Source organism: Actinia tenebrosa, unplaced genomic scaffold (genome assembly GCF_029948245.1).
Source record: "Actinia tenebrosa isolate PJP-AT-01 unplaced genomic scaffold, QUT_ActTen_1.0 PGA_scaffold8__29_contigs__length_14323225, whole genome shotgun sequence".
In the NCBI taxonomy this organism is placed as follows: Eukaryota; Metazoa; Cnidaria; class Anthozoa; order Actiniaria; family Actiniidae; genus Actinia; species Actinia tenebrosa.
The window spans coordinates 2,646,475-2,657,399 of record NW_028292585.1 but is presented as its reverse complement, the minus strand read 5'-3'; the positions used below and the strand labels follow the sequence as shown (position 1 = coordinate 2,657,399).

Genomic DNA, 10,925 nt, shown 5'->3' with positions numbered 1-10,925 from the left:
AAATAACAGCAAAAAAATTGTTAAAAACAATAATTCACTTTTTACTAGCTTTTGTAAGTTGTCACCTCCACATTTTAAAATCCAATCCTGAATCAAATCTTAGGATTTTTAAATTTCTTGGTCAATAAATTAATAGTCAGGGTATTGAAATCTTTTATTCATCTACTATAACCATACACTAGCCTGTCTCAGGTATGTTTTCACTATCTTTTCTTTGCATCTTGAGGAATTCCAATGCTTCTGGTGGTGGTTGTAAGTAATCTGGCATCTGTTTGAGGGCTGTGTGTTCTATGTTCATGCTTATTCCCTCAGGAAGGTTACGCTGTATGTACTCCAGGAAAACGTCTGATGTTTCAGCAGTAATATTTCTTAACTAATGAGAAACAAAACAAAATGAGTTCACCTGGTAAGTGGTTTTGTCTACTTATCAAGTTGCAGAGGTGGGAGGGGAGCATCAGACCAGGAGGGGAGCATCAGACCAGGAGGGGAGCATCAGACCAGGAGGGGAGCATCAGACCAGGCGGGGCATCACCTTTATTGGCAGTGTTTGCAGTGTACCAAGTGCTGGGTTGGAAATATTTCTCCCTCCAAGAAATTTTGGAGGAGTAAGTATAGGACATGGTAAATATCTCCACTTTTTAGGTGCGAGGGGTGCCAGGTTGTCAATGGACTTTGGCCCGGTTGCCATGGTAATCTCTGTGAATGCTTTGGTTTAGCATGACCAGACCTTGCACAATGACACTCAAAACTTAACACTACAATGAGTATTATAATGCTAAAGTCACACACAGTAACACACATTACTACAATAATCGCAGATTACATATATATATATGTGGAGTCCCATTATTTTGAGTCTCCTGGACCAGAGAAAAGGTCCAAAATAGTGGGGAAAGGTGCAAGATATCCAGGGTTGTAGAATTGTACAGTGTTGCAAGTACATTGGACATGACCTCCAGTTCAAGAAAATGAGAAGTTATAGAAGTCAGGAGTTCAAGGACTGGACTACAAAATAGATCAATGAAGTAATGCTTCAAATACGAGTTGCTGTATTCTATTGGGGTTTCAAAATCCAAGTGGAATTTCAAATGCTGATGCATAGCCAAGGCATTTGAAATTCCATGACGATTTTGAAACCCCAATAGAATGCAGTGACAAGTATTTGACATGGCATCTTATACTCTTTTTGTTATGTTTGTTTATATTTCAAAGTTCTTGTACTTTGGAATATTTCAAAGTCCAAGTAGTAGGATTTTGAAATATTTCAAAGTACTAGAACTTGATGGGGGTTTCAAACTACTACACGTGGTACAAATTAAGAAAACCTGGTTGGTCAATGAGTTCATGAGTTATTAATGAGTATAAGATTAATCCTTACTTGTAATAGCCTTGAGTGTGTCCTTATTTCATATTGTGCTCTGTGTTTCTTGTAAATATGTGGTGACTTTAATAATGTGTATCTTTCTTTTCTTGTTGGTAAAAGGATTCTTAGGAAAAAGGCAAGACTGAAAATAAGTTTATATAGGTACAATGCTGCAAAAGCATTAAATGCTTTTCTGTAAAAAAAAATGTTAACATGCTGCAATTCACTCTTGTCTGATCCGATGCTTTTATATATGTATGAAAAGGTTGATGTATCTGTATAGTACCATCATTCCCAGACTAGGCATTACATATCAGTAGTTCGTTAGGTCCCTACCTTGATTTAAAGGTTTGTCCGTTTCCTCCCTCCACAAAATCTAACACTCAATTCCAAATGGATGTGTGAGTTAGCCCCCAGAGGTTGTTTTAAGAATACATAAAATATTAATGTTTAACTAACTCATATGTAAAAATGCTTACGTTTTAGAGATATCAATATTTAAAATATTGGCAGCCCTGGTTACAAAGTGTGTATAGCTTTTCAGAACTGCTTCATCGCTTCCTTTAACCTTTACACTCACTAAAGGATAGAGAGTGTCATCAGAGAAATCACTCCCCTGTTAATAAATGACACAACACGATCATGAGTCTCAAATATAAAGAACCATTCAACGTACGGTTCAGAGGAAGAGGAATGTGCAATGCAGCCTTTGAAATTTTTGTTTGCTAGTTACAACATGTATAGGATACTAGGGGCATATTCTTGGTTTGCAATCAATCCCAAGAGAGCACAATAACAAAAGGGATGTCCGCCATGTTGGAAGATATAACAAAAGAATTCATTGAAAAATCTTTTGTCAAATTCTTCCAACATGGCCACTATGACATCTATTGCTAACGAAGAATATCCAGGGGGTCCTACAATCTCTGTAACCCTCTTCATATTTGAAGTTTATTTTAAAGTGAACGTATATTTAGGGGAAAGAGGAAGTAGTGAAAAATTAGAAAACCTGTATGAGTTTGTGCAGCGAAATATGGAAAATATATTTAAACAGCACAGTTTTTAACCATTTTTTAGTTTTATGCCTATCTCATGAGAAATTTTTTTTAGCCATGCTAACTCCATACAAGTTATGGATATTTATAATTTTGGATCAGCATTGGTAAGGAGTTAAAATTTGGCTCAAATCCTAGAAGAAAGGAACAGATAAATGTTGCCCAAATATTAGCCAAACTACCTCAAATACGAATAACTTTATTATCCTTCAACAGTTCAAATGTAAACACCTCTATCCACCTGACATGTGCGTGATATGGTTTCAAGAGCACGTGGAGGTCAAAGTTCTCTCCTCCGCAAGGCAAAATACAACAACACTTACACTAGCTTGAAGCTGTGAGGAGTAATGTCCAACCATGAATACATTAAAACAACCAAGTTTGTTAGTTAAAAAGCACGGTGCTAATGCCAGAGCCTAGTAGAATAAAGAAAACATGAAATAAATACAAGATTATACTGAGATGAGGTCATATGTGTTTACGAAATACCCGGGACACTTTTGACTGTCACTTTCGCTAAATTTATCGACTGACTTACATTTCCTTTGGTATAAATTGCTTGGTTAATGAATAAAGAATGTGTTGTTTGTGTCAGTCCAAGGAATAAACGCTGTCCTAGGCATTTTAAAGCCATTTTGAACGGCTTCTGCCAGAACAACGTCCAAACACCTTCGCGTTGGAAGAAAAAGAGGACCAACACGACCAGACCGTGGGCAGTAGTTATAACAACCATTCTGATTGGCTCCCTGATATCAAAAGCCAATGAAAATACTCCTTTTATCTTACTGTAATCCAGGCTCTCCCGTCCGGATTTTCAACATGGCGGACGAAGAGTTAAAAATCATTTCATGAGCTCATTGTGTTAAAGGTTTTGAAAGTGATAGAGTTTTATAAAGAGTTTTTTCAGAACCCTAATGAGTAAGAAGGAAGCCAGCCATTATGATGAGTTAGGTGTTTTACAGACAGCTACCCGCGAAGAGATAAAAAAGTCTTATCAACAGCTGGTTCTTAAGGTTTGTGTCATCATCATCATCTTTATCATCATCATCATCGTTTGCCCAAACTATTATAGCATTGGTAATATAATTATATTTATGTATATATTCGATATTAATCTATGCAACATCCACGACAGATTTCAGTTAAGTTGAGCCATCAAGCCAAAAGATAATTTGAACAACAGACCTTTTTACCTTGGGTCAATGTTTTTCCATTTCAGACCGTGTGTCATTCTCTTAAAAATACGATTCTTTGTTTGAGTTGTATGCATATTCATGTGTCTTCTCATGTACAAAGAATTAAACAAAGAAATGATACTCTAGGGAGTGGTATCTGGTCTGCCGGAATTGGAAGAAATCAAGCTGTAAAGTGGACCTATTGGATTGATACTTTATTAATTTAGAATTCAACGTTTGTTTTTTCATTTAAGGTCCACCCAGACAAAAATGATCCATCATTGCCCACAGATGAGCAACAAAAGAGAATCGAAGCATACCACACCATAACTAATGCATGGAAAATACTTGGAGATAAAGAAAAGAGAGAACAATATGATAAAGGCATAAGGGGTAATAATAGAGATATTTGCTGTTCACAAACGTTGACTTAAGGAATCTTTTCTTATTCAAATTTGCCAACCAATAAAACAAAAGATCTCTTTATTTCAGTAGCCAATAGACCTCTAGTTGGCACCCTGTTAGCACATTAATATCGATAGCTGACGTCACCACAAACCTTGCTATAAATCGCACGTTTTCCAATTTCAGAATATGTCATTCCCTTGAGAAAAAGATTCTTTGTATGTGTTTCATCCATATTTATTTGTCTTCTCCTGAATACAACCATTTGATAAAGAAATTATATTCTAGGGAAATAACATGTTCTGAAATGGGAAAAATTATGCCCAAGCTACATGTAAAACTAGTGTCTTATCATTATTTTGAACATACTTGTAATGGCTATTATTATTTCAACATTCTTTTTATTTTTATTTCAAATTCAATTTTAGAACAAGGTCTACTTCAGGAATGGCCAGTCAATGCTCAGGTAGATCTTGACGACATGGAGTTAGATGAAGGTACAGGGCATAAATTAATGTTATCAGGTCTTGGGCTAGTCTCTTACACTTCCTTATTAGGGTCGTCACACAACACTTTGTCCCCTAAGTGTTAGTAGAAACAACTTAGGGGTGAGCAATGAGTTTACGTTATTTTTTACAGTACCTACTATAGTAGCATGACACAGGAAGCCCAACTGGTATTTTAATTTTTTACTCCCAATGTTAAATTTAAATGAACTAAGATTTTTATTTTTATTCCTTAAGAAACTGGTTCATATTCCTGGAAGTGCAGGTGTAGTGGTGAGTATGTTATCACAGAAGAAGATCTGGAGCAAGGTCAGAATGTGGTTTGCTGTTCAACATGTACACTATGTATCAGGGTTATGTACGCAGTACTAAGTGACCAGGAAGAGCAAGATGAGGAGTGAAATGAAAAGTTTACCAGTAAGACACATTCCACCAGTGACCAGGAACAAGATGAGGAAAAATAATGGTCAAAAATTACCAGGAATTCAACTCACAATGGTACATGTAAATCAGAATAATGAACACATTTGTAATAGACCAGGAAGATGATGAAAAGAGATGATGTAAAAAAAATTCCTGGAAATTATATATTCCACAATGGCAAACAGCAGTGATTGAAAATTCGTTACCAGGAATACATATATACAACTATTTCAAAGAAGGTGGAGTGCAAACCATATATCCATTAAATAGTACTAATTTACTACAAAATAGCACTGATGAAATACTTGAAAACGAAAGAAATATATGTGTTTAGTGCTCTTTAGTTTTTATACTATTTCGCGGATTTATGGATTGCACTCTAGCAGATTGGATTTAGTGATTGGGCTCTACGAGTCACCTACAAAATGTTGTCACTGAAAAATAAATAAAATACAGTAAATTAAAGAACGAAACTTGTTTTGAGATTTGCTTTTTTCTAATGATAGCTAAAAAAATTCTTAAAGTTCAAACTTTTTTTAAAATTTTATTCAAAATAATTAAACTCTACATCCTTGTTCACAAACAAATAATGTTAGTGATTAATTTAGTTTAAAGGGTTATTAATGAACTAACATTGTTTGTATCAAGGAGTTTCATCAAAAATCCACCGATTATTTTTTTTATAATTTGGATCTTTTTTTACTTTGGTCCCAACATGTCTTCTGGTCTGACCCACTCATCGAACTGCTCACTAGTAAGAAGGCCGAGGCTGATTGCTGCTTCTTTAAGTGTCGTACCCTCCTTGTGAGCCTTTTTAGCAATCTTTGCTGCATTATCATACCCAACATGAGGATTCAATGCCGTCACCAACATCAAAGACTCTCTTAGTAATGAGTCGATCCTCTCTCTGTTTGCCTGTATGCCAACCACACAGTTGTCTGTGAATGCACTGCTTGCATCTCCAATTAGTCGAATCGACTGCAACACATTTCTGACAATCATTGGTTTGAAGACATTTAACTCAAAGTGGCCGTTGCTACCACCAACTGATACTGCCGTCTGGTTACCCATGACCTGTGCTGCTACCATGGTGATGGCTTCACACTGAGTAGGGTTCACTTTACCTGGAAAAATAAGTCATAATTGCTTGTTCTCAAAAAAAGCAAAAATAAGACAAAACTTGTAGTGTTTGCTATCATTCTTTGCAGGTATATTAGAGGTTAACACTGATGTTGCCTGTGAACCCCCCTTTTTGTCCAGGATTTCAAATAAAAATATTGAAAATGTTAGTTCCAGAAAATATCCATACCCCACCCACTGAGGGAAGTGGAAATTCTGGAGGGCAGGGGGGGTCAGAGAAAGAACAAAATTACAGAGTTTGTATGAGAGAAAATTGGAAGTTCCTGGGGGTAGGGGGTCTTTTTACAATTTCCCTTGGGATGGGTGTACAGATATTTTCTGGAACTACACAGTCGCATGGCTTATAATGAAATAAAAATTGACATTTTTTAACATGAATGGGGTTAACACAGTTACAACCCCCACACAGACACACACAAAAAAACTTTCCATTCATTTTTAAACTCACCAGGCATGATGCTACTTCCAGGTTCATTCTCCGGCAAGAGCAATTCTCCCAAGCCACACCTTGGTCCTGAGCCGAGAAACCTGATATCATTAGCAATCTTCATCAGACTGCATGCTATGACGTTGAGTGCTCCGTGAAGTTCTACCATGGCATCATGTGCAGCAAGCCCTTCAAATTTATTGGTGTTGCTAAAAACAAATAATTTTTAATTGGACCCAACCTTTTTGTTAATCAATTAATATTTTTTGGGGGGTTGGGAGGGGGATATCAGGTTCTGACAAATATCAGCAGAACATAACTATGAAATCTTGGTGTGCATGACATCATAGTTACCATTTTTTGTTATGAGCATTTGACAAAAGATTAGGTCTTGGTGTCTTTTGTCATGTCAACCATTCATGGCAGCCATGTCTTTTATTCTCTTATTCTCATGGAAAGGGATGCACCCCACCAATACTACTTCTAAATGGATGTCCTGAACCATAAGAAATTGGTTCACCCATTGCTATACCTCAATAGAAAGAGACTGTGAGGATAATTAAGTGTTTTACCAGCTGGTACTGGCCTTCCGATTCTGATGCACTTAACTATAACGTTACGATAACTTATAATGTCACCATTTTTTTCTTAAGGAAAGGTCATTTTAGAAGGGAATTTAAGTTCACTTAGCCCTAGACAGTTGAAGAGTTAATAACAAGAAGGTATATTTTTCTACCTTGTGAATGGCAGTTTTGTGTATTCAGCGATCTTTGCAGATACTTTCTCAGCAAACCCAATTCTTGTATTCAATCCAGTCCCTACAGCAGTTCCTCCAATAGCAAGTTCATAAACTCTCGGCATTGTAGCCTCAACACGTGCAATACCATTCTCAATCTGCCTGACATAAGCACTGAATTCTTGACCCAGCGTCAAGGGTGTGGCATCCTATCAAAGAAGGAAATAGGAGGTAATAAATTGAAGAACAGAAATGTAGGTTGGTATCTAGACAAGGTATTTGTTTTATAAAATTGACAGGAACTATACAAGTGTTTAACAACCTATTACAGAGCAACATGCAAAAGTATGACCACACTTCTATGCACCAGCTATTTGCTGCCGAACCAGCCAGCTTTGTGTCAAAATGTTTCTGTCTAAAGTATGACAGCCCATTCTTTATGGATTATGGCTGGTCATACTCTTGCATATCACACTGTAAAAAGAAAATATGGGAAAATAAATCCAAGTGAATAAACCTGAGATAACCATATTGAACCACCATATTGAACCAGGGATCAAAGAAAATGAAAGGCAAATCTAAGCATTTCTTGCACTTCTTTACCTGAGTGTGTGTTCTTCCAATTTTTACGATGTCCTTGAAGTCCTCAGCCTTTTCATTCAAAGCTGCATGGAGTTTCTTCAAACCAGGAATGAGAACTGAGTTGACCTCAACTGCACAGGCTACATGCATAGCCGTAGGGAAAGTATCATTTGAGCTCTAAAAAGGAAACAAAATTCACTGATTAAATTAGTCATTACCTGGTACCCATTTTTTGGAAAGGAGGCTGTTCTACGATGACAAGTATTTCTGCACATATTTGATCTTGCCACATTTTTTTATGAAAACACAAAAGCAATCAAACTTTTTCTTGATGAAATTTATGGCATTTCTTTTGTATTTTCATGATAGCCTCACGATTAAGACAATTTTAAGAAGGGTCCAAGATTTTTTTTCTGAAATCCTTAAAAAGACTGAGAGACTATTCTATGCAGAACTAATCTGAAATCTTTGTCCTACTCCTTGTATTTTTCCTGACATACATATAAGCCGCAATACCTGGCTTTTGTTGACGTGATCGTTAGGATGAACAGGCTTCTTGGAGCCCATCGTTCCACCCATCATTTCTATGGCTCGATTACTAATGACTTCATTCACATTCATGTTTGACTGAGTCCCTGATCCAGTCTGCCAGACAACCAATGGAAAGTGGTCTATCAATTTGCCACTTATCACCTGAAATACACAGAAAGATCCTTTAATTTGAAATATAACACAAGCAATGATTGGCTGGTTGCGAGACCCACAAGTTCTTAAAATGTTATAAGATGGTTATTGTGTTGCTGATCTTCGGGGGCTTAACAAATTTCTTCCTTTAAAAAGGGGGGCTTATTAGAGAGGGGGAGCTAAATAGAGGATTTACGGTAACTGCACAGATTTTTTTTTGGGGGGGAGGAGGCATGCACTTGAAGATCAGCAACCCACTCGAGAAATGATGAGAAGTACTCAACTTCTACTCATTATGCCTCATCTCCTATAACTTCTCTCACGTTTTACCAATCCCTTACATGCTCTATAACTACACAAAGCACATACACATGTTTTCTATTTCTTGATAATTTCATTTATAAACAGCTTTCGTGTACCTCATCTGCTGCCTTCATGATATTATCCGCAACACTCTGATCAAGTCCAAATTCCTTATTGACTTCTGCTGCAGCTTTCTTCAAGTATCCAAATGCACGGATAACTGGAGGCTGACAAAATTTGTAAAAACATTTTAATGCAAAATAATTGATGATATTTTTTAAAATTTCCTAATACTTAAAACATTCATCTTCTAAAAGCCTAGGAATTAGGCTGCAAATTAAAAAAACTTACTGGCATTCGCTCACTTTCATCTCCAATTGGAAAGTTCATTTTTGATCTTGCAGTTTGAGCTCCATAGTATTTGTCCTCTGGGACTTGTATCTCTCCAAAGCTGTCACTTTCAGTACGCGTAGCCTAAAAATTAGCCAAAAATAACAAATATATCAGAGACTTTTTGACATACGTTGTACACATATTTCATAACCTGCCATCAACTTCAAACCCTCCCCCTACCTCCCAGCTACATACGTATACACCCTTTTAATAAATCCCACAATCCCTTATATTTCGCTCTTGCCATCAAATTTATTCTTTTGAAATTTGCTTTGAAAATTGAAGAGTAAATTTGATGTCAAGCTTGGAAAATTAAACAATGTGGGATCTATCAAAAAGCCTAGAAGGCCAAGAATTGTGAAAACATTTCTATGATAAGGACTCAGTGCTTGCACCCCTATTCCTACCCTCCCCCCCTCCCCCCTTCCTTATAGATATATGCAGGGGAAATATTCTATGTTCAAACTAAAAGATAATGCCTAATTTTATTATTTTTTTACAAAATATTTCAATATCATATACAAGCAACAATAAACAGATCCGCACTCTCCCTTTCATTTTCATTTAAGGTTCGTTCGAGGATTATAGATCTTTCAACGCCTAAAATAAAATAAATGTCTAAAAAGATATCAGATCTACGGTCTCTTTATTTCATTTTTAAAACATTGTAAGTTTAACCTGTTTCAGAAATCTAAATAAATCAATGAATTAATAAATATTAGTTGTTTTAATTCTATAGGTTATTCATGTACAATTTATTCACACGTGTACAAAATTCTCTATCGAAATAAAAGGTTAAAAACTTTGACACACAATGAACATGCCAAAAGAATATGGCTGAAAGATGTCCACTTCCACTTACCATGGCTCGTACAAGGCTTAATATAGCTCTGTTTGGTCTAAGATGTGATCTAGCTAAAGGAGAAAGATATGCAGGTGTTTTTAACAGCGTGATCAACCTGTAAGCCATTCCCTAGCAGGACAAATATTACTGCATGCAAATGTGTACTTGGACCACAAGATGGACGACGGGCAGCGGGAAGCAGTGCGGGCTCAGCTGAACATAATCCTTAGTGAGGGAGGGGAGGGTGGGGCGTGAAATGTAATTTCATTTTCCGTACGATTTGACTTTATTTGCTTTGATTTTTCATTGCCGAAAGATTATCTTACAATCCAATTGTTTAAATTGTGTACACGAAAGAGCGTTTTTGGTATGGAGTTGATAGTTTTTCAGTGAGAAATGCCATTTTGTCAGTTACTCTGGTTTCGCTGGCGACACAGATTTAAAATATAAAAAGCGCGCGCGCGCTTAGAAATGTTTCGTTAATTGTGATGTCATCATTTGAAGACGTAGTACGAAGAAAAGATCAAAATCCGGCGGTTAAGCTTTTATCGGGCTTTCTGCCTATTTTTCAACAAAAATGATTCGGTACCCGTTGAATTGGAGTTATTAAAATGACACTGCATGAATCAGGTTTGTAACTGTAGTTGGTGTAGCAGCTTGCGAGTAGTTGATACCAGAACTGTATCGCGATTTGTAAATCACGTGGATTTTCTGTTGATTAGTTTGAAAAACCGGCTCAAAAACCATGTAATTTAGCTTACTTTACCTTCGTAAATCAGAGGAAAAAATCTCTTCACAATGTGTCGGTCAAGAAGTTTCTGATTTTGCATTTTCTTTGAGCAGGAAAAACGAGAGATCCTGGCGCTTTACGCCAACTTCTTACTCATGT

General features: G+C 36.5%; 3 protein-coding genes across 3 annotated transcripts; 1 reads left to right on the top strand and 2 right to left on the bottom strand.

Annotated features, from left to right (window-relative positions):
• Positions 1–136: 136 nt before the first annotated feature.
• LOC116294388 (small ribosomal subunit protein uS10m) lies at positions 137–3,120 on the bottom strand. Its single transcript, XM_089040772.1, has 5 exons — positions 2,957–3,120; positions 2,742–2,834; positions 1,843–1,979; positions 1,379–1,487; positions 137–373 (listed from the first exon to the last, which is right to left on the bottom strand). Exons 1-5 carry the CDS (start codon positions 3,050–3,052, stop codon positions 179–181), a joined length of 630 nt encoding a protein of 209 aa, XP_088896898.1. The 5' UTR covers positions 3,053–3,120; the 3' UTR covers positions 137–178.
• A 95-nt stretch (positions 3,121–3,215) lies between these two features.
• LOC116294389 (dnaJ homolog subfamily C member 24) lies at positions 3,216–5,400 on the top strand. The gene is made up of 4 exons (XM_031701986.2): positions 3,216–3,431; positions 3,848–3,986; positions 4,427–4,495; positions 4,742–5,400. The coding sequence occupies exons 1-4, from the start codon at positions 3,333–3,335 to the stop codon at positions 4,903–4,905; spliced, it is 471 nt and encodes a 156-aa protein (XP_031557846.1). The 5' UTR covers positions 3,216–3,332; the 3' UTR covers positions 4,906–5,400.
• Positions 5,401–5,455: 55 nt separating this feature from the next.
• Positions 5,456–10,224, bottom strand: LOC116294387 (fumarate hydratase, mitochondrial). The gene is made up of 8 exons (XM_031701984.2): positions 10,055–10,224; positions 9,151–9,273; positions 8,916–9,026; positions 8,329–8,505; positions 7,834–7,989; positions 7,231–7,439; positions 6,516–6,703; positions 5,456–6,051 (listed from the first exon to the last, which is right to left on the bottom strand). Exons 1-8 carry the CDS (start codon positions 10,160–10,162, stop codon positions 5,627–5,629), a joined length of 1,497 nt encoding a protein of 498 aa, XP_031557844.1. The 5' UTR covers positions 10,163–10,224; the 3' UTR covers positions 5,456–5,626.
• Positions 10,225–10,925: the final 701 nt, after the last annotated feature.

Excerpts from the sequence above, each read along its gene's own strand:
- LOC116294388 (XM_089040772.1), bottom strand. The coding sequence starts at position 3,052 with ATGGCTTTAAAATGCCTAGGACAGCGTTTATTCCTTGGACTGACACAA. Across the intron at positions 2,835-2,956 it reads CAATTTATACCAAAGGAAAT|GCTCTGGCATTAGCACCGTG; the intron begins GTAAGTCAGTCG and ends TTATTCTACTAG. Across the intron at positions 1,488-1,842 it reads AATATTGATATCTCTAAAAC|AATCCTTTTACCAACAAGAA; the intron begins GTAAGCATTTTT and ends CTTTTTCCTAAG.
- LOC116294389 (XM_031701986.2), top strand. The coding sequence starts at position 3,333 with ATGAGTAAGAAGGAAGCCAGCCATTATGATGAGTTAGGTGTTTTACAG. Across the intron at positions 3,432-3,847 it reads ATCAACAGCTGGTTCTTAAG|GTCCACCCAGACAAAAATGA; the intron begins GTTTGTGTCATC and ends TTTTCATTTAAG. Across the intron at positions 4,496-4,741 it reads CGACATGGAGTTAGATGAAG|AAACTGGTTCATATTCCTGG; the intron begins GTACAGGGCATA and ends TTATTCCTTAAG.
- LOC116294387 (XM_031701984.2), bottom strand. The coding sequence starts at position 10,162 with ATGGCTTACAGGTTGATCACGCTGTTAAAAACACCTGCATATCTTTCT. Across the intron at positions 8,506-8,915 it reads TCATGAAGGCAGCAGATGAG|GTGATAAGTGGCAAATTGAT; the intron begins GTACACGAAAGC and ends TGTGTATTTCAG. Across the intron at positions 6,052-6,515 it reads TGGAAGTAGCATCATGCCTG|GTAAAGTGAACCCTACTCAG; the intron begins GTGAGTTTAAAA and ends TTATTTTTCCAG.